This window comes from Sphaeramia orbicularis, chromosome 12 (genome assembly GCF_902148855.1).
Source record: "Sphaeramia orbicularis chromosome 12, fSphaOr1.1, whole genome shotgun sequence".
In the NCBI taxonomy this organism is placed as follows: domain Eukaryota; kingdom Metazoa; phylum Chordata; class Actinopteri; order Kurtiformes; family Apogonidae; genus Sphaeramia; species Sphaeramia orbicularis.
The window spans coordinates 14,531,726-14,554,274 of NC_043968.1; the positions used below are offsets into that span (position 1 = coordinate 14,531,726).

Below are 22,549 nucleotides of genomic sequence, written 5' to 3' on the forward strand. Positions count from 1 at the left end.
TTGGTTATTATCAAGAAAACCATGGAAAATGGATAGATATCAGATCTGAAATTACACTACTGTGAGCTATTTTTGTTGTTATCATTATATTTGTCCAAACAAATGTACCTTCAGTTGTACCAGGCGTTAAAATGAATTTAAAAAATTGAAGAAAACAAGGAATGGGCTAATAATTTTTTCTGCAACTGTAAGTAAATACAGCCAGTGTCATTTATCCATCTAGGGGTTTTAGTGGTGAATCAATGTTGTAGAACAGGGGTGTCAAACTCATTTTAGTTCAGGGGCCACATTCAGCCCGATTTGATCTCAAGTGGGCCAGACCAGTAAAATAATCACAGTAAAAAAAGTGAAATTTGATTATGATCAGGTTTAAGTCTACAAAGTTTCCTTAAAAATCTGAATAACACGAACAACTTGAATTGTCTTGAGAAAACAAGTGTAATTTTAACAATATTATGTCTCGGTTTATCAGTTTATCATCTACACATGTGCTTTACAATCGCACTAAACATTTAGTAACAGGCAGAATAGTGGTAAAATTGCATTTACTTTTCTTAAGACATTTCCGTTTGTTCATATTTGTTCAGGTTATTCATATTTTTTTGTAAATATATAGTTTGGTAATGTAAACATTTTCATGTAATTTTACTTTTTTTTACACCAAGAAACAAAGATAAAAGTTGGGGTTGTCATTATTTATAGGTTATTATGATAATATTTTACTGGTCTGATCCACTTGAAATCTAATTATGTGTCTGTGTGTGGAACCTGAATTAAAATGATTTTGACACCACGGATTGTTAATATCTTCAGTGTAATTTTTACAATTTTTCACAAATTCATCCCGCGGGCCAGATTGGATCCTTTGGCAGGCCGGATTTGGCCCCCGGGCCGAATGTTTGACTCCTGTGTTGTAGAAGGTGACAGTGTTTCCACATTCACTAGATGACTTATACATTTTAGATCAGCAGATGCTTTTGGACGTCTGTGGCTGTTTTGGTCTTTGAGGGTTAATCTTAAAGAGCGAGGTGAAAAAGTACTAAAAGCGTTGAAGATCCTTCCAGTCTGCTCTAAGTGACTCTGAACAGATGGTGGAGAGACTGTAGTGATGATTTCAGCTCTGTGACTTTCAGGTGTGGAGTGTTTCTATTTGCGTATTTTCACAGTTTTATAGCTCAACACAAACTGCAACTTTGACTAAAATGATCTCAAATATTGACAGACATCAAATGTGTATGTGAACACCTTTAACCCATAAAGACCTCAACAGTCACCGGTAACTAAAAACATCTACTGATGTAAAATATTTAATAACTTCTGAACCACTAATCCTATCAATGCATGTAAATAATTGGTGTAAAATACAGTTTGTCATCTTTTCATGGTCATCAGATATGACCCATTTGGACGTTCAGAGGCTCTGTAGTGAACATGGAAACACAGTCATCTTCTACAACATTGATTCACCAGTAAAACCCATGGAGTTGGATCAATGACAATAGTCCCTTTTCCACCAAAAGCCCATGAACTTTATTACCAGGAACTTCTTTGGGTAAAAGAATTCCTGGTAATTGCGTTTCCATCACACCGCAAAGTTCAGGGTAATTTATTCAAATCAGTTTGATGATGTATGAGGGAGCAGTAAAAGAAACTGTAGTCCAGTTCACATACATTCACAAACTAAGCTCTAGCACAATAAACTGACACAGTACTTGAATCACTTAATCCATCTGGAATACATTTTAAATGAAGTTAACTATCATTACATAGCCTTCATTTCTATTTAAAAATGGTACAACATGTGTTTTCAACTTCTCATTCCTTAACCCTTTCATGCATGAATTATGAAAGTCTTAATCAAGATTTTTTTCTGGAGTGTTTTTATTCCTCTTTAGGCATGAAAAAAACCCAATGGAATTGATTTTTTATGAACTTATTTTTCATGGAATTACAATAATGTTCACTCAGCTGGACACCATGCGTTGAATTTTAGAAGCAAAGAAACATGTTTTTACTGATATACTATGTGAAAACTATGAAATAAAACATTTTTAATGCTGCTAATCTGATGTTTTCTCACATTTTAACATACCCGGATGGAGATAATATGCAAAAAAACAAACAAACAAAAAAACAAACAAACAAGCAACTTTTGTTTAAAAAAAACAAACAAAACAAAACTGTTTATTTCAATCTAGTAACAATTTGCATTTTTTTTACACTCAAACATGTTACTGCAGATCAGGTTTATCTAAAACAGCAAAGTTACAGTAATGGTATGAATTGCAGCGTATGGGATTGATGCACAAAAAAACAAACCCATAAATATACAAGAAAACACCTTTGATCAGCTGTCCACTGTTGTGACCACTATGCATGAAAGGGTTAAACTAAATCACATCCAACTTTAAGTGTGATGGATGGTTCTGTTTCATTTCTATTGTTTTACAGATATAGTCCAGGTTCAACCCTTAAGTCAGACAGATTTACTCAAATGCCTGTACTTAATTCAACTGCATATTACATAAAAAAAGTACTTTTACTCTACTTATATTTTGATGCATTGAAAACGAACAGACAATATAAGGTTTGATTTTTTTTTATGAAATATTGAAACAAAACAAAAGGTGCAAAAAAACATGCTGCCTTGAGATTAAAAGGGAAATAAACATCTGTGAAAGGTTCGGGCTTGGATGGACACACTGGGTTTATGTTCAGTTATTTATATCTTCGCTGAAAGTCACTTTTTCTTTAGTTTTCTCTGTTCCTGATATAATATTCTTCAACTTTAATCTGAGCTTTTATGAACATCTACATGATCAGTAAACTAAATATAGGAAAATACCTGATTTTCACAGAAAACCCACAGAATATAGAGGATAATATTATAATAAATGATGACCAATCACTTAAGAAAGGTTAAATAAATATTAAGATTCCATTTTGTGCTAAACTTTGTATCCTGGGAATATATTCTGAGTATTTTACACATACTAAGAAACAAACTAAAGTGCTGGACTTGGGACTGTTACAGCCAGGAGAGCTATCACTTTGAACTGGAAGAGCATGGAAGCTCCATCTATAAAGCAATGGACAAAAGAACTATCAGAGTGCATCAGACTGGAAAGACTGACTTCTATTACCAAAGGAAAACTGGAGGAATTTGTACAATTATGGGAACCGTATTTGAACATTGTGGTATCTGGAAAATAGGGACATGACATTCAAATTATTATTTTTTTATTTTGTTATTATTATGAGTGCTGTATTTTAATTTTATTTATACGTACAGTATATGTATACATGTTCATGAGAATATATGTTATAGATAGATAGATAGATAGATAGATAGATAGATAGATAGATAGATAGATAGATAGATAGATAGATAGATAGATAGATAGATAGATAGATAGATAGATAGATAGATAGATAGATAGATAGATAGATAGATAGATAGATAGATAATTTGGTGCAAGTTTATGTGGTGTGTATGCGTCTTTGTCTTGTTTTAATCCATGTTCTTTATGTATATTATTATTTACTTTGTTTACTTTTCATTATAAAACTTAAATACCAATAAAAAATACTGTGGGAAAAAAAAAAGTTAAATATAGAGGAATAAACTATTTTGGAACTGCCACATAAGTAGCACTGGGTCTTTATGAGTTAAAGCTGACAATAAATGTCAATAATAATAATACATAAATAAAATGATTAGTGTTTTAAAAATCCCTTCAAAAAGAATTTAGCAGAAAATACAATATAACGCAGCAACTTAATGAAGTAGATTCTTTTTGTGTCCTCTAAATGTATACATTATTTTTTATTGACTTATCGAATCTCTGATAAGGACGAAGGCCACAAACTGATTTCCATTCCGTGCTTGTGTTGCAGTATCACAGTTTTCCTGAGTGGATGAACTTTAATGCAGCGTGCTCTCCATTCATAATGCTTCAATCTGATGTGGTAGATGGCAGATTTTTGCAGACCTTTATACCTTTTGTGTCATCTAAATGAATCATCTAATGGCTGAGGGGCTGCAGCTGCGAGATGTAAGTGGCTTCTAAACATCGACGGCACAATGGAGGTTACTTTAGAGCTGTGCTGTTTTCCCTCGCAGCTCTGCTTCTAAAATTCCTCAAACAATCCCAGCCTTTTGGTTCAGTTGTACTCAATAGACAATACTTAACACAAGAAGGTGGTTGAGCTCCTTTATTAGATTTCACATTTATTATTTATTGACAATCAGAGATGCCATTCATTAGTTTGTGTTCTGAAATTGAATAAAAACAGCACAGCATTGATGTAAAAGATATTAACCCTTATTAAACCTGCAAATCAATTTTTTTTTCTACATTTAATTTTTCATAAATGATTCATCACCATGTATCTCTTTTTCCAGTGAAAATCAGATATTTTCCTATGTTTAATTAATGGTCATGTTGATTAGGGGGGTCAAACATACAATCTGTGAGCCAAAACCGGGCCACCAAAGGGTCCAATCCAGCTTCTGGGATGAATTTGTGAAATGTAAGAATTACACTGAAGGTATTAACAATCAAAAGTGTCAAAATTATGTTGGTTCAGGTTCCACATACAGACCAATATGATCTCAAGCAGGTCAAAGCAGTAAAATACAATCATAATAACCTATAAATAATGACAGCTTCGAATTTTTCTCTTTGTTTTAGTGAAAAAAAAAAAAAGTATTACATGGAAATGTTTATGTTTATGCTGTCAAATGATTAAACATTTTAATCAGATTAATCACAGGGTTGCTGTGGATTAGTTTCGATTAATCCCGATTAAATATCATTCATTTTTAATGTATATTAATTGTGTTTCATTTTGCATGAGAAAACAGACTCAAGAAAGAAGGGAATATATATGCACTGAATGTGTTTATGGTTCAAGGTTCAAGGTTAGTTTGTTTATACCCGTGGGTAGATTGGTTTTGCAGACACAGTGATTGCTTTTGGCACTACAACAAAACATACATTGTACCTGTTATGCAGGTATTTGATCGAGCGCTCAGACAAGACAAAAAGTGCTCAGTGTTCCACCATTCATCAGTATAGCAGCATGGATAAGCAAAAGAATAAAATAAATAAATAAGGTCAAATAAATAAAAACAAGATGCGACAAAACATAATAAAAACCCCAAGAAGATAAAAACAGTCTCTGGTATAAAAACCAGGATAAGAACATAAAATTAAAAAATTAGAAGTCCCAATAATAACAAATAAAGTGAAGAAATAGGATAAATAACTAAAATAAGTAAATAAAGTGCTATGTATTTATTAAACACCTTCAACAGTTTCAACAAAAGAACTTGAAACTACTGTTCTGATTTGTCTTTTTGTCCTCATATTTCCATCCAGAGGACCAATGTGCTGTTTAGCGTCTTCCATCGTTATGGGTTGGTTCTGCTGCCTGTCATTACCGGATCAACTGCGTATTTGCACATGCACAGCAGTAACTCTATTTGGACAAACTGTCTGAAATGCACTGCCAGAGACGTTCAGAGTCATTTTGCACTGCAGATGGGTTAATTGGGTTAACATTTTTAATCAGATTAATCATAATAATGGATTAATCTGCATTAATGCATTAATTTTGCCTCGTTAATACACTATGCTTTCACAAAAATTGTCGACAATAACATGAGCAAATATGAACAAGCAAGTACAATTTTAACAATATTATGCCTGTTACCAAATATGTTTTTTTTTTTTACTGTTATTACTTTACTGGTCTGGCCCACATGAGATCATATTGAGCTGTTTTTTTTTTTTTATGCTGTTCTTAACAGATTTTAATTTGTGTTTGTTTTTATGATGGTTGTATTTTGTTGTTCTTAGCCCACTTAACACCCTGTGTTATCACTAGTTTTATTTACTTATTTAATCCCTTGTTTTATGTTTGGTGTATGGCACTTTGGCCTGCTGTAAAGTTCTTAAAGTGCTTTATAAATAAAGTTGGTATGGATATGGTATGTTTGTTGCCCCTGTACTAAAATGAGTTCAACACCCCTGATGTGGATAAAAAGGTTATTATATCAAAACAGAGAACAACCGTAGAAAAAGGGAGTTTTTCAACCAAATATATAATTAACTGCATGTAAACACAACCACTGTCATTTGTCAAACTGCATGAGTTTCACTGGTGAATCATTGTTATAGAGGATGACAACGTTTCCACATTCACTACGGAGCCTCTGAACGTCCAAAGGGGTCATATCTGATGACAAACTGCATTTTACACCAATTATTTGCATGTATTGATAGGATTAGTGATTCAGAAGTTATTAAAGTTTTTAGATAATTGTATTTGAACTATTTATATGTAGTGGTTGAAAACGTATTAGGCATAGATCATAGATGCGTTTGGTTGCCTGGGGCTGTTTGGGTCTCTGAGGGTTAAGAACAGGTGTTTAGGAATAAAAAAATAATTATTATGAAGCTCAAACAAAATCAGAACTCAGCAGCTACGGTACTTCCAAAACTTGGGTGGCTGGTCCTAATCATATTACAAAACCAACATCTTGAACTATAGCCACTCCTCGATCTCCAAAGCCGTTTAGAGCATAAAAGCCTGTTATTAATATCCCAGTATGACAGTCCCAGCGTTGTAGTGCTATCTCTCTCCTCCTCAGTGCTATCTGATTCATATGTAAGTAGGTCAGTGGTGCAGGGCCCTGACTCTGAATGGGCTCTGTTAGCTGAAGATCCACTGGCTCAAAGCAATTACACATTAACACAGTGGCTCGGTCCCAAAATTCACCCCTGTTAATGCCTGGCACTTGACCTTTCAGCTCTGCAAAAAAACCCAGACCAGACCACACATTAACACACTAGCACTGGGATATTTCTTAATTTCATGGTTTTAACTATGCAACCAAAAAAACTGAAACAAGAACTTTTAAGTCACAGGGAAAGAGAACACATCATGTGCACAGGAGCAGCTGGAAATGGTTTGATGCTATGAAAATGACTTTCAGGAAGACATTTGCTGTATATTTGGATCCTACTGGTGTCTTATTATCCTGGTCTCTCAAATGGCCTGCAGTAAAACAGCGTGTGAACAGTTCTTAGTTTTTTTCTTTTTTCATGTAAAGCTTGTTTACAAAACCGTAATCCATCATCCATCAATATAAAAAAAAAGACATCTTGCTCTGAAGTCTAGTCTCTTACTGACAGGAGATTTAAAGCCAAGGTTGTGTACTTTTTTACAAGTGGATCCTTGAACAGTTTCATCTGACACTCTTGTTCTTACTTGACTGCGCATTTCCAACTGTAAGGGAGACCGGGTGTATGCGTAACCCTTTCTGCTTCCTCTAACTCAGGGGTGTCAAACTCATTTTCTTCCAGGGGCCACATTCAGCTAAACTTAATCTGAAGTGGGCCGGACCAGTCAAATAATAGCATGATAGCCAATAAATAATGACAATTCCAAATTGTTTTAGCGCAAAAAATAACATTCAATTATGCCAATATTTACATTTACAAACTATCCAAACAAAAAGGATGTGAATAACCTGAAAAAAACTAAATTTGTTAAGAAATATAAGTACAATTTTATCTGTATTATGCCTCGACTTATCATTTATACATATGCATTACAGATCAGATCTACAAAGACACTAAACGTTTAGTAACAGGCAGAAAATAGTTAAAATTGTGCTTAATTTTCTTTAGACATTTCAGGTTGTTCATATTTGTTCAGGTTATTCACATGTTATTGTTAAAGGATAGTTTGTTAACGTAAACATTTTCATAATTTAATGTTTTTTTGCATTAAATCAAAGAGAAAAATTGGTGTTGTCATTATTTATAGGTTATTGTGATATTATTTTTGAGTTTAATACCCTAACTTACACTTTACAAATTCATCCTGTGGGCCGGATTGGAATCTTTGGCGGGCAGGTTTTGGCTCCCGGTGCTCTAACTCATGTAATTTTTGCAGTACGACTCTCAGATTTTTATACGAAATACTCATGTTTTTTTTGGTATGATTAACCCTTTATAAGGCAACACATAGAAATACTCTGAAATTCTAAATTTTCAACCTTGGTGTGTTATTGGAGGCAGACCTGTGGACCTGAATTCGGGGGGGGTGATAAGTCGTAAGAGGTGGGGTCACAATTCAGGAACCAGGAATGTGCGTTTTTTATTTTTATTTTATTTTATTGTATTTCTGTTTTTATTTTTTATTTTATTGTATTTCAAATTTCATCTTATTTCTTGCACTTCAAAAATTCTATGCATAATCAAATATTTTAATGTGCGCTGCTTTTATTTTTATTTTATTGTATTTCTCTCAAATTTCATTTTATTTCTTGATGTATAATCAAATCTTAATGTATTTTAATATTGTATTTTTTCAATTAATGTGAAGCACTTTGGGCTACAATTTCTGTATGAAAGGTGCTATACAAATAAAGTTTATTATTATTATTAAGAGCGGGGGGGGGGGGGGGGGGGGGGGGGCGTGCCACAAGTCTAGTATACGAAAAGCATACAGCCGTAAAACTGAACATAAAACTTAAGATGCTTAGAAGAGGGGGGGTCAATAAATCTTAAGATGGGGGGCTGGGGGGAGATGAATAAAACAGGGGTAATATTACATAAGAGCCTGCTGGGGGGATAATTGTAAGAGGAGGGGGAGGGACTACTACATAATTACTGTGACGTATCTCTCTCTCTCTCTGAGGTACACACATGTCGTACTGACACACACCTGCAGGCGCCAGTGATTGGAGGACATAACAACAATGTATTACTTTTGGGAAATTTTTCACATTTTTTTTAATTATGTAGAAAATCAAGGTCAGTGAAGTTACCATATTGGGTTCTGTGGTGTCAGAAACCAGTATTTTAATCAAAAGTATTCAATTTGTATTCAAAGGTATTTAACCTGTATTCATTTGCATGCCAGAAGTTATTCTTATTGTAATGTGAAGATTGTACCAGAGTAACTGATGTTTTTTCCTGGGAGAACCGCTACAGAAAGACACGTGCACCAATGAAAAGTTTTCAGATCATGGTAGACAAAAGTACATGTGAGTGGAAATTTTGAACATTCTGGGAAATAATTTACGTATTCTAGGAAAAAGTTACATATTTATATATGATAAATTAATACTGGGAAATAGTTGAATATGTGTATATGCTGTCCAATCTAGATACACATCAGTAAAAATGTACCCTGTCATGGACAAAGCCAAAAAGGTGGGCTCTAACGCGACTAGAATAATGTTCTAAATATGGTAAATAGGGTGTGGTCTATAATTAAAACACAACCTATTTTTGGGCAAAAAAAATGGTCTCTCAGATTGAAAAACTCAGTTGTTTCTGCAGATTTCAACTCTGTGTTTATTTGTGTATGAATAAACACTTTATGCGGCTTGAATTCTGCTCGATCTCCGACTTTGACTTGACTCTGTGCATTTACTTGACGAAGCTCCACTACATACAGGGTGAGTCAGAAAAAACGCTCTTTTCATTTAAAGAAATTGTACCACTGAAATGGAAATGCTTATTTTTCTTTTGATTATACAGTCATATTGATGTGGTTATTGAGCATGTCTGGCGATTGAATCATTGATTTATGGCATAGCATAACAGAGGGAATGTCCATTGTTTATTGTGCACCGAAATATCTGCCAACACAGTTTATGCCACCGTGAATGAAATTGAAATTGTCAACCATTACAGCATGTTTACTCGCCATCAAAATGTTTTGTCTCAGCGAAGTCGTCCGGCACGACCTTCAACCTGGCTACCATTCAGATTGATGCAAATCTGTGCTCGTTGTCGCATCTCTAACACAGCTCTTCTCGCCATTCGTGTTCGTCGTAGGGCTTGGATTTCAGCCGTGATGCGATTTCGGAGTTCCCGAATAGTTTGTGGAACAGTCTGATACACACGGTTTTTAAGATACCCCCACAAGAAAAAATCAAGGGGGGTCAAGTCCGGGGATCTAGGTGGCCACTCTCTCTCCTGACCCAAACAGACAACTCGATGAGGAAATAATACCTGCAATCGCTGTGGTCTTGCCATGATGAAAACTCCCTGGGCACTGTCATGTAGGCCTATGTGCTGAGTGTGAAAGCAAAGCCCCGACTCCTGTAATTGTTGTCAATTTCAAGTTTGTTCACTGTGGCATACATTGTGTTGGCAGGTATTTCAGTGCCCAATAAACAATGGACCTTCTCTCTCTTATGCAATGCAATAAATCTATGACTACATCACCAGACATGCTCAATAACCACATCAATATGACTGTATGGTCAAAAGAAAAATCAGTGTTTCCGTTTTAGCAGTACAATTTCTTTAAATGGAAAGAGCGTTTTTTCAGACTCACCCTGTAGATTAAGAAGTACAGAGACATAAATTCAACATTCCAGAGTACAGTGTGGAAGAGCGTCAAAGGGACCAAAGATGTCTCCCACCTGCGGCAGTAAATTTTACACAACAGTTCCTTACCCATAAGTGGTTAAAAAAGAAAACAACAAAAAAAAACACAAAAAAATAAATCCGAGAACTGTATAAAAAAAAAAAACAAATATAAGGTGAAAAGAACATGTATTTTAGAACATTAGAACATCCCTTTTAGAACATTAGACCAACATGCGTGCTGATCCAGACCCCTGTCCACATCCACATGATCCCTTTGAACATCATTCCTTACATTAGTGCCATTACTTCATGGTACCTAACAAAGCAGGTACACTCACTGTTCATGCAGAGGTGGACCTTACAGACCCTGGAGACCACATTGGACCTGAGATTGTTGACTCACTGTAAGTGTTGCTCTCACTGTCTTGTAATGTATGTGAAAATTACCAAAAATAGTCACTTGTCTGATAAAGTGTTAACAGTGACATAAGCCTCTGCGACCTCTCCGACTGGAGCAGGTTATGACGCATGATGTAGTGATGCCACACCATGATATATGTATCAAAAAGAGGTTCACTGAGATAATTCAGCGGAGTTTTATTTCTATAGAGCCAATCATAAAACATGATCATCTCAAGGTGCTTCACTAATTCTGACCAAGATCCTTAAAAAGACTAGGCTATACAGAGAGGAAACCTGGGAAATTCTCCAGGAGGAAGCCAAAGGCGTCAACGGGAAGAAAAATAATATTTTTCAGAAGGAAAAACCTCAGAGAGAACTGGGCTCCAGGTAGGCGACCATCTGTCTCGACTGGCTCGGGTTAGTGGAGATAAAACAGATACTGCAACCAGGACAGGCTGAGATGCAAAAAAGACTTCTCTGATTGGGAGATGAGTCACAGTTTTGAGTGTAAATGGTCATTTTTGTGTTTCATTGTCACTGAAACAAATTTTAAAAGCTTACATTTTTGCTGTGGTCTGTACAAGTCATACATATTTGCATAGATTTGGAGGATATGATTTTTTGGGTGGAAGCACCTCTGTAGAACCCTAACACTTTCTTTATGATGGCATTTAACCTGGAAACATGGCCTTATTACTATTTCAAAACGTTTTGTTTTTGTTGTTTTTTTTCCCCCTATTGTATGTAATGAGCATGTTAGCATAATAGCACCAGTACTACTTCTGTGGCAGTTAATTAAATGCATTTTTCATCTCTAACCTTTTTTAGGCAATTTATTGTCATTTATTACAATATTATCTTCTGAAATTTTGCTTTTTTTTTCAGTGAAAAGCAAGTATTTTCCTATATTTAATTTACTGATGATGTAAATGTTCATAAAAGCTCTGATTAAAGTTGATTATATCAAAAACAGAGAAAACTGAAGAAAAACTAACTTTTTCAGCAAAGATATCAAATACTGAACACAGAAACAAGTGTCTCCATCCACTGTCATTTATCAAAGTACATGGGTTTTATTGGTGAATCAATGTTGTAGAAGATGATGTTGTTTCCACCGTCACTGTGGAGAAATGGGTCGTATCTGATGACCTTGAAAAGCTGACAAACTGCATTTTACACCAATTATTTGCATGTATTGATAGGTTTAGTGATTCAGAAGTTATTAAACATTTTAGATCATCTGGAGGATATGATTTTTTGGGCAGAAGTATCTCTGTAGAACCCTAACACTTTCTTTATGATGACACGTTTCAATGCATTAAACCTAAAAACATGCCCTTATTACTATTTCAGTGATATATTCTAATGTTTTTTTTTTCCCTATAGTATGTAATGAGCATGTTAGCATAATAGCACCAGTGCTACTTCTGCGGCAGTTAATTAAATGCATTTTTCTCTCTATTTAACCTTTTTTAGGTGATTTATCACCATTTATTACAATATTATCTTCTGTAATTTTGCTTTTTTTTGTGAAAACCGGGTATTGTCCTATATTTAATTTACTGATTATGTAAATGTTCATGAAAGCTCAGATTAAAGTTGATTATTATAATATCAAAAACAGAGAAAACTGAATAAAAAGTGGCTTTTTCAGCAAAGATAATAATAATTGAATGTAAAAACAAGTGTCTACAACCACTTTCATTTATCCAACTCCATGGGTTTTACTGGTGAATCAATGTTGTAGAAGATGACGGTGTTTCCATGTTCACTGTGGAACCTCTGAATGTCCAAATGGGTCATATCTGATGACCACGAAAAGATGACAAATTGCATTATAGGCCAGTTTCTTCAATGTATTGACAGATTTAGGGATTCAGAAGTTATTAAACATTTTCGATCAGCAGATTATTTTAGTTGCTGGTGGCTGTTTGGGTCTGTAAGGGTTAAGGCAAGACTTAAAACCTTCCTTTTGATAAAGCATATAGCTCAATGACCCTGATCCATCCCTTAGTTTTGATGATGTACAGTGATGCACCCAACATCTCTCCTCCTTTCATTCACCATTCTATCTCTACTAAATTTATATCTTCCCTCTTTCTTTTAGTTTGTGCATTTCCTATTCCTTTCTCTGGTTCTGGAGCTGTAGGTTCCGACGTGTGGTTCTGGACTCCACCCTGTCCAGTGTCTAGGCCAGGGGTCAGCAACCCTGGTCCTAGAGAGCCACTATCCTGCATGTTTTAGATGTAGCCCTCTTCCAGCACACCTGATTCAAATGATAAGCCTATCATCAAGCTCTGCAGAAGCCTGATAATGACCATGAGGTGTGCTGGAAGAGGGAAACATCTAAAACATGCAGGATAGTGGCTCTCTAGGACCAGGGTTGCTGACCCCTGGTCTAGGCCTTCACATCCTCTGTCTCTGCAGAGAAATTTTTGTAAACATATTTAAATAGGTGGGGGTGAATTACACATCACACAAGACGGGGCACCAATAATATAGCCTCTCTCTAAAGTGTTGTTTTTAACCCACTATCAGTGCCCAGAATCCCATCACTCTTTGGCGGTAGAGTGAGACAGGTCTGAATAAAAGCGCAATAACTTCCAAAAAGTACAGAGTTTATTTAAAACATTGATTACAAATCCATGCATCACTGCTGCGCTCTGAGATCTTGGGGACTAGCTACAAGGTGCAAGATGATAACAAATGGAATTATAAAACGATAAATCATAAAAAGTATATTTTTTCAACACATTTCCCAAAACTAAGGGCTGTAATGGCCTATGACTGGAATGATACCCTAAATATATGTTTGTGATTTTGGTGGCAGTAGCCGAAATAAGAATGAAGCTATTGACATTTTATCGATGCATCAGTTTTTCTTGCACTTTGCAGACAGCCCCTAATATCTCCTCTAAACAGTGATTGCTTGGCTAGTTTGGATAAGAACCGGTTTGATCTAATGTAAGAAATCCACAATCTGTCTGCCTTCCTACATTAAAATAGAGCTGTGTAGTATGTTATAACAACGTTTCTCAGATGACTTATTGAAGTGCAAACTTAGAATCTGTTTGTTGCCAACTTTACCGAGCTCTAAAGCTATGTTGAATTCAGGTCCGTACATCTTTATAAAGTATCTTATAAATAAATTCTGTGTACTCCTCAGAACTAGTCGGTGCTTTTATTTATGTCAAGACCCATCTCAGTCTACCGCCAAACTGTGATGGGTTTTTGGGCGCTGATAGTGGCTTAAAAACAACAGTTTAGAGGCTGCATTATCGGTGCCCTGTCCGCTCCCATTTATATGGATATACGTGGCTCCCAATCAATCTCAATAACTTTTGAAGGGCTCCAAATCACACCAAAGTTATCTGGGTGAGTAAACGATCATAATTCATGTCAGAAATAAGGTCAAGTTGTAAAAAAGGGAACTTCTCCTTTAAGCTGATCATTGATCTCAAACTGTTTTCATTTTCCTTGATTAAGTACACCAATGACATGGATAATCAATTGCATAGTAACATACAGCTTCCACACATCATAATAAGGAGATTAGATGAATATGATCTGGAAAAAGGCATTTTAATCACTAAGCAATGGCAGATTTAACCAGCTCTCCCCAATTATACACACGCGGAATACAATCATTTTTATTTGCGCTCCAAAATCGTTTATCAACATCAGATGGCTGCAGATACATAGATAATAAACATCTTCCTTCCCTGCACTCATACTCCCAGTAGGCAATTCATGCAAATATCCAACTGTATTTACAATGCGTAGAGTTTAAACAATCATAAAGCTCATTGTTTGTACATGGTAGATAATATGGCATAACTTTTTAAATAACTGTAGACAATTTCAAATTGAAATTCAAAGTCAATCACCCCTACAACGATTAGCATAACCTGTGTGCACTTGCCAAGTGATTAGTTCGACCATTGGGTTATTCGTTAATCAAGGAAAATTAGTTCAGATCAATATTATTATTATTATTATTTTTAACAACTTCATTTATCATTTTTCCATAACATTTACGTCATTAAGGCATTTCTTACACAATTTGTGAACTTGCCCCCCTCCTTCCAGGTGGCATCCTCACAAATACATCCATATAAACACATGTTTCAAATGGACAAACAGAACACCAAAAGAAAAAAAAAAAAAGAAAAGAAATATACAAGTCCAAAAAAAAAAAAAAGAGAGAGACTCAAACCAATCTGTGTTGATCATTCCGCTCAAATCACCAACATTCTGGACCTCTGGCATAAGAAAAAAAAGTCAGTCAGACTGTGGGCATTGAGAAGACTAGGATGGCAGTAAAAGAGTGCAGAAGAAAGAAAAATACATTAAATAAAAACAAGGAATCAGGCAAAAGGCAGGTTCTTGATACGAGTTATGAACTGTGACTAGGTTCTGTCATATTTATCCTCCAGCCCGTGGACTGTATACCTAATTTTTTCCAGGTCCAATCCCAACATCACCTCTCTAATCCAATGAACATGGACAGGAGGGTTCTTCCCCTTCCAGTTCAGTCATTTCAGATGGCGGGCATGCAACGATGCAAAGGCGATTGCATTTTTGTAAAGATGAGACATGTTAGCTCATCACTAACTACACCGACGATACCTATCAAAGGGTCAGGCTGCAGTGTTTTGCCAGATATCGCTGAGATCAATATTAGTTTAAAGGACACTTTTGTGCCCCTTTCATTTTCAGCTCACTAACCACCGCTGCACACAAGGCACCTCTGTGCTGCTTCAAAAACTGAATTGCGCTGAATGCTTACCATGCACATACTCCCCAATGATTATTCCGATGTCTATCTGCATTCACTTCCGCAAGTTACACATTCTCATTATTCATTGGTTTTCATGTTCTTGGTCTCTCACATATGCACGATACAGGCACAGAAGACATCATAATACAGTTGAACTGAATTAACAATGCACTTTTTTTCTGAGATGTTTTTAACTGCTTGAGGTTTTTGGATTTTTTTTATGAATGCTCGGTGAATATTTAGCATCCAAATTTATTTTTAGCTCTTAAAAATGAGCAGGGTCTGGACCTCGGTGACCTCATAGCAGGGTACAGCCATGCATCTGTCCTGTGTCCACTAACCCCAGCTGGTGGAGGCAGATGGCCGCCAACCCAGTACTGTCAGAGGTTTTCCTTTCTGTTGAGGAAGTTCTTGTCACCCTTAACCCATAAAGACCCAAACATTCATCAGTGACCATAAGCATCTACTGATCAAAAATGTTTAAAATTTTCTTTATTTTTTTTTTTTATTTTACCTCTATTTAACCAGGAAAACCTCACTGAAATTAAAAATCTCTTTTTCAAGAGTGTCCTGGCCAAGACGGGCAGCAGTACATTAAATAGGTACAGACACAGACTTCCATACATAAAACAAATACATAAAAAGCACATAGACAAGTCAAATCTTCCAAAGTCAACTTTACAAAAAGTGCTCATGAAATGTAGACAAAGTGCGTCAGGTAAAACATCTGCAGCCAGATGTCTCTCTAAGTCATACAACGTCCTCTTAAAAGTGTCCAACGAAACCAGATCCTTAAGTTTCAGGTCTTCCAGGTGAATGGGGTCACAAACCTGAAGGCCTTTTTTCCCTGTTCAGTTCTAACTTTAGGAACAGACAACAAGAAAAGATCCTGAGAACGCAGATTATAAGCGTCTGTGGTTCTCCGACTGATGTAAGTCAGAATGTAGGATGGGAGCAGACCTAGGATAGACTTATAAATTAAAATACACCAGTGACTTAGTCTGCGAGTCGAAGACCATCCTACAAAGAAGACCATCCTACACGATCAAAAAGCAGACAATGATGGGTAAGAGATTTAAAATTGGTGATGAACCTCAGAGCTCCATGATACACAAAATGTGTTGATCCATGAATTTTGTCAATACATGTAAATAATTGGTGTAAAATACAGTCTGTCGTCTTTTCATGGTCATCAGATATGACCCATTTGGACGTTCAGAGGCTCAGTAGTGAACATGGAAACATCATCTTCTACAACATTGATTCACCAGTAAAACCCATGGAGTTGGATCAATGACAGTGGATGGACACATGTGGTTTATGTTCATTTAATGATATATTTTGTTGAAAAAGTCACTTTTTCCTATTTCTTTTCTGATTTGATCTAATAACCTTTGAATTTACTCTGACCTTTTATGAACATCTACATGATCAGTCGATTAAAATACAGGGTGGGGAAGCAAAATTTACAATGAGCATTTAGTTGTTTTTTTCTCAGCAGGCACTACGTCAATTGTTTTGAAACCAAACATATATTGATGTCATAATCATACCTAACACTATTATCCATACCTTTTCAGAAACTTTTGCCCATATGAGTAATCAGGAAAGCAAACGTCAAAGAGTGTGTGATTTGCTGAATGCACTCGTCACACCAAAGGAGATTTCAAAAATAGTTGGCGTGTCCATAAAGACTGTTTATAATGTAAAGAAGAGAATGACTATGAGCAAAACTATTACGAGAAAGTCTGAGAGATACTATTAAAGAAGAATGGGAGAAGTTGTCACCCGAATATTTGAGGAACACTTGCGCAAGTTTCAGGAAGCGTGTGAAGGCAGTTATTGAGAAAGAAGGAGGACACATAGAATAAAAACATTTTCTATGATGTCAATTTTCTTGTGGCAAATAAATTCTCATGACTTTCAATAAACTAATTGGTCATACACTGTCTTTCAATCCCTGCCTCAAAATATTGTAAATTTTGCTTCCCCACCCTGTATATGATCAGTAGATTAAATACAGGAAAAAACATGATTTTTGCTGAAAAGACGCAAAATACATAAGATAATATTATAATAAATGATGATAAATCATTTAAGAAAGATTAAATAGAAACAATAATTTATCTGGGAACTGCCATAAAAGTAACACTGGGTCTTTATGGGTTAAGTTACTCTTGGAGGATTTGTTGCTTTTCTTCTCCTTCTAATCTTTTTAAGGCCTCGACCTGAATTTGTGAATTGAACTGAAATGGTGTTCTAGCTGTGTGTAAGCCTCATGTAAATGCAAACACACTACTAGAAAGTCTTCTTAGTTTTACATGAGGGCGGTAAAACTTTTAAGAGACGCGTTGCGATTGCTGAGCTGCTGTATTAGCATAGTGCTTTGAGTAGAGCTTTCATCTAACACAAGTCATGTGGTTCATCTGTATAAGCACTAAGTGAATTATAATCTTAGAGGGGAAATCTACTTTCTCACCGCAAAATCCTCTAGAGAATCTGCATGTGTCTGTTTACAGCCTTGAAATCCATCCCCCGTGTGAGGAAGTGGGTAAACATAAAATGATCATATATATCTGGTGAAATTCATGGTGTCACCTCCACCCCCACCCCCTATGGTACATCCACACCCGGTCTCCCCTGCTGCTTTCGCTCTAAGCTGATTTTCCTGCCTCTGAATGACCTCTTTGTACTGTACATACAAAGCTGTCTACAAATGTTTTACATACTCATCACACTTGGGAAGCTGTTGCATTGTCGTGACACATCACCTGTAGCCCTCTAAGTAGACACTAAATCCCAGCCTGATACCCCCCCCCCCCCCCCCCCCCCCTTCAACCCACTTTGATGCCCCACTTTATCACCGCTGCTGTTGTTAAGTACAGTGCTTAGATGAGGAATCAGCTCTTCACTCTCGCTTTTCTTGCTTTACTCACCCAGGGTGCTGCCTCAGTGGAATCCACGCATTCTGATCGTCCTGAATCCACCCTGTAAACACTGCATTAAATATTGATTATAGTTGTCATGCAGAACAAGTTTTTATTTTTTATTTCTTTTATTTTTTTTGCAGTGCTAGGCTTAATGCCTGCTGTGAGGTTTTCTCCTAATGAGACATTTGAAGGCGCTGCACGTCATCCTCAGTATCACCAGTCTGATCAAAGCAAAGGGATAACAGATTGATGAAATTAGAGATGCATGGGAGGGGTTAAAAAGAGCACCTTCATTTTAATGATGAGTGAGGAAAGCTTGCATTAGCATGTACAGAGCAAAAGAGTTGCCGTGCATTTGATACGTATTTTTTTTCTGGCTTGTCATAATGCACCACGGAGCAGGGGGGGAAAGGGGAAATGGAGGTGATTTAAACACATACATACATATATGAGCTGTCCAAACACACTCCTATAGCCAGGATGAGGAACCAGCAGGGGCCTTCGAGTCTCATCGCACCACGTGGTCGACACTCGTGCACCTGCGAAGCTAAAATGGTTAAGACACTAAAAATAAACAGATTGCGATGCAACTTGACCTGTTATACAGCTCAAACAGACACTCAGTTATTTTTTTTAGCATGTAAATATTTAAAAAATAAAAAAAATTACTTAGTACACACACACAAGCACACACATAGAACTGCTCCTGTTTATATGGATGTGGCCAATAGCATTTGGAAGCTGGATTAAAACAGTAATCTCATATGTTGTGTAGCGTGTGGTAAATTGCTGACCTTTTGACAGTAAATTCTGTGCATGTAAAGAGGGGGCCTCTTACACTTACACTATGGTATCATTTAACATTTATTTTTTTATTTTAAATAATACAATAAATATACTACAAACGAACATTGGCTTTGGTAGAGTTACAAGTTCATCATTTTCTCTCCACTTCACAATTGCCGACATGACCTTTTTTTATTCATCCGTAGCACTGGAACAAAAAAAAAAAAAAAAAAAAAAAAAAAAAAAAAAAGAGTTGATGTATCCCAATGAATAAAACATGGACTGGAGATCATGTCGCTCTACAATATAACAACAAGAGAAAAAACTTTACAATTTCATGCATACAGATAGGTTTTAATGCTTCAAAAGACATACAAGAGTGGATGGCCACAGTAAACTTGAATTTATTGACATAAAAACCAATATATCTTCTATCCTCTTATCCTTACACAGGTTTGACAAGACCATGGAAACAAACAAAGACAGACAAAAACGGAAATCTACAAAAACAAAAAAACAAAAACAAACAAAAACAAACAAAACAATGGCAGCCTCACTGCTGGTTCTAGAAATTTACAAAAATGTGTTTTGTCCTTTTCCTTTTATTGAGAGCAAAGGTGTTAAATTTTGGCGTACTGCATCACAATAAGAAATAAAGCCAAAGATCTACAAGCATATTGAGTTTATCTTAACAGAAATGGTTCAAGTCACATATTTGAAGATTTTTTTTTTCTTTTTCTTTTTTTTTTTTAAAGGAAAACAAAACAAACCTATGTATGGAGTGGGGTCTGTAAAAAAAAAAAAAATCCTCTGGTAGATACTAGTGGTCATAAGCAAAGAGAGTGCATAGTCTGAACAAAGAGCATAATTACATTAAGGGCAAAAATAACAGGCCAACAAGCAAGTCTGATGTTGCACGAGTAAAGTCTTTTCATCTGGCTAATTCGGTGAGTTCTACTGTGTTAAAATCAAGAAAACAAGTACAAATCTTTTACTTTTGTTCCCCATATAAAAATAGATTCCAAGCCATTTTGGCACGTAAAACTAAAAAATATACACGAAAACCTTTGGTGGAAGAGTTTAGGGTTTCAAATACCGAACAATTATTTTCTTTTTTTTTTTACTTCGGACCTTTCTCCGTTTGGATGATTTGGCCCAATCAAAACATGTCCACTCCTCATCTCCATAGGTCTGATGTAGCACAGATGATCATCCACGGCACATACCAGCAAACAGCAAGAGCCAAAAAAAAAAAAAAAAATTAAAAAAAAAAAAAAAAAAAAAAGAACAAAGAAAAAAAATGCAGCATCTTAGAGCATTGATATGCAAAGCCATCAGCATCATTTCACTTTCCTTTTTCTTACTTCCCAACATTTGGTACTAGCGTCGGACACATCTCTTATTTGTGTGGGCCGCTGAAGCAGGAGATAACATAACGCCGACATGCTGTGCTGACCGGTAAATGGATATGCAGAGAAATGGCATGCAAACACCGCCAAAAACATGGATGCAGCAAAGATCCACCTGCATCAGCGGTGATGGCGGTTAAGAGAGTCAAGGGGCGGCTGGTGACGGAATATTATCACCATAAAATTTCCTTTCATTCAAACAATACAATCTAGAAAAATACATAGCACCACAGAAGACAGAAAATAGCACCTATGTTTTGATTTCTTTGTGTTTCATTCAATGTGACATCATCTCCCATTGCATAGTCAGATAGATGAGTACTTGAGGAAAAAAAAAAAATTGAAGCTGTTTATTAAGTTAAAACTCCCACCAAAACAGGCATAATGTTCAGAGGGCACAAGAGGAGGAATGTATTCTTTTTTTTTTTCCTTTTGTTTGTTTGCAAATCAACTGTCACATAATATCACAGAGCTTGATTTCGTCTTTTATTTTCATTCTGTTCTTAAATTACAACAAGGTGTGCTCCACAACTGCAACAAGACAGGACTTCCCAATTGTGTTTGTTTTTTTGTTTTTTTTGGAATTTACAAGGTCGAATCTCCTCACTTCAATATTATTTCTACAATTTTTCGATGTTATCTCCATATCCATCGTCTCCTACCTCACAATTATTAAAGTCACATGCATGTTTTGAAGCCAGAAACAATAAACATTACCAGGAAAAAAATATACAGAATGTACTTACAAACATAAAAATTATTTATATATATTTATATATAAGATCCATTCCAAGAGAATGGGAAGACAATTATGCACAAACGAAGCTCCCGTAGTGAATGAGCAAACAAACCAACAAAAGACAAGTGGAGAAAGCCAGGGAGATGAAGGAAAACATGAGAACAGAACTTCAGAGAAAAGAAAGAGCCAAATCAGATGGAGTCCATGGCAAATACTGCGACCGTCTGAAACGGCTGCAGCTCTCAGGGTCGCCTTCGTTGTTTGGGACAAAACAATGAGTCTAATTCAAGTGTGATGGCATTGGACTAGGGGTGTGTGTGTGTTTGTGTGTGTCCGTGTGTGTGTGGTTGGTGTAGGAGGCAGGATCTGACATCCAGTTTCAAAACTTGCATGTGATGGAGAAGGCACACTGAGGTTTCAAGGTTGCTCTTATTTTGTTTTCCTCTATTCCTATTGAATTTCACCGTATTCTCAACTTGATTTCATTTTACTCATACTTGTTGCTTTATGGAAAAAAAAGTTACTTTTTTTTACAAATAGAATTGTCCTACTTTTTAATAGTTTTTTTCTGAGAAAACAAAATATGCTTTTTTTTCTCCATTTGCTCAGTGAACAGTCTTAGCCGATGAAACAGACAGGGCCCACTTCAAATCCAAACTTCTGCGTGGGACCGCCAAAATCGTTGAACATGATGTCCACAAAAGGCACCTGTTCCACCTTTGGTGTGTTGATCTCAAGTACTGTCTTTTCATAGCCCTTTTTCAACTGTTGAAGAGAGGGAAAAAGGAGGGTGAGTCAATATGTGAGAAAGCATTTAGGTCAAGGTCAAATTTATTTCTATAGAACATTTAAAACAACACAAAGTGCCCAAAGTGCTGTACAAATCTGCAGATTCAAATGCAAGATATACTAAAACTAGTAAAATAAAAATAAATACAAGATGGGTGCTTCTATAAAACTGTTCCCGAAAACAGGACAGAGGGGCAAAAGATCCAAACAAGATGTAGACTAATGTTATGAAGCAAGTTTGGAAGCACTATAATAATAATAATAATAATAATAATAATAATAATAATAATAATAATAATAATGATGGATTA

The 22,549-nt window shown here is 35.9% G+C and overlaps 1 protein-coding gene across 2 annotated transcripts in view; it reads right to left on the minus strand.

The window, feature by feature from the left end:
• Positions 1-19,689: 19,689 nt before the first annotated feature.
• Positions 19,690-22,549, minus strand: part of col5a1 (procollagen, type V, alpha 1) — a 75,351-nt gene continuing 72,491 nt past the window's right edge. For both annotated transcript variants that reach the window (XM_030149605.1, XM_030149604.1), the window contains exon 66: positions 19,690-22,214. In XM_030149605.1, the coding sequence (XP_030005465.1) occupies positions 22,068-22,214 (147 nt within the window). In that variant the 3' untranslated portion in view covers positions 19,690-22,067. The remainder of the gene's footprint in view (positions 22,215-22,549) is intronic.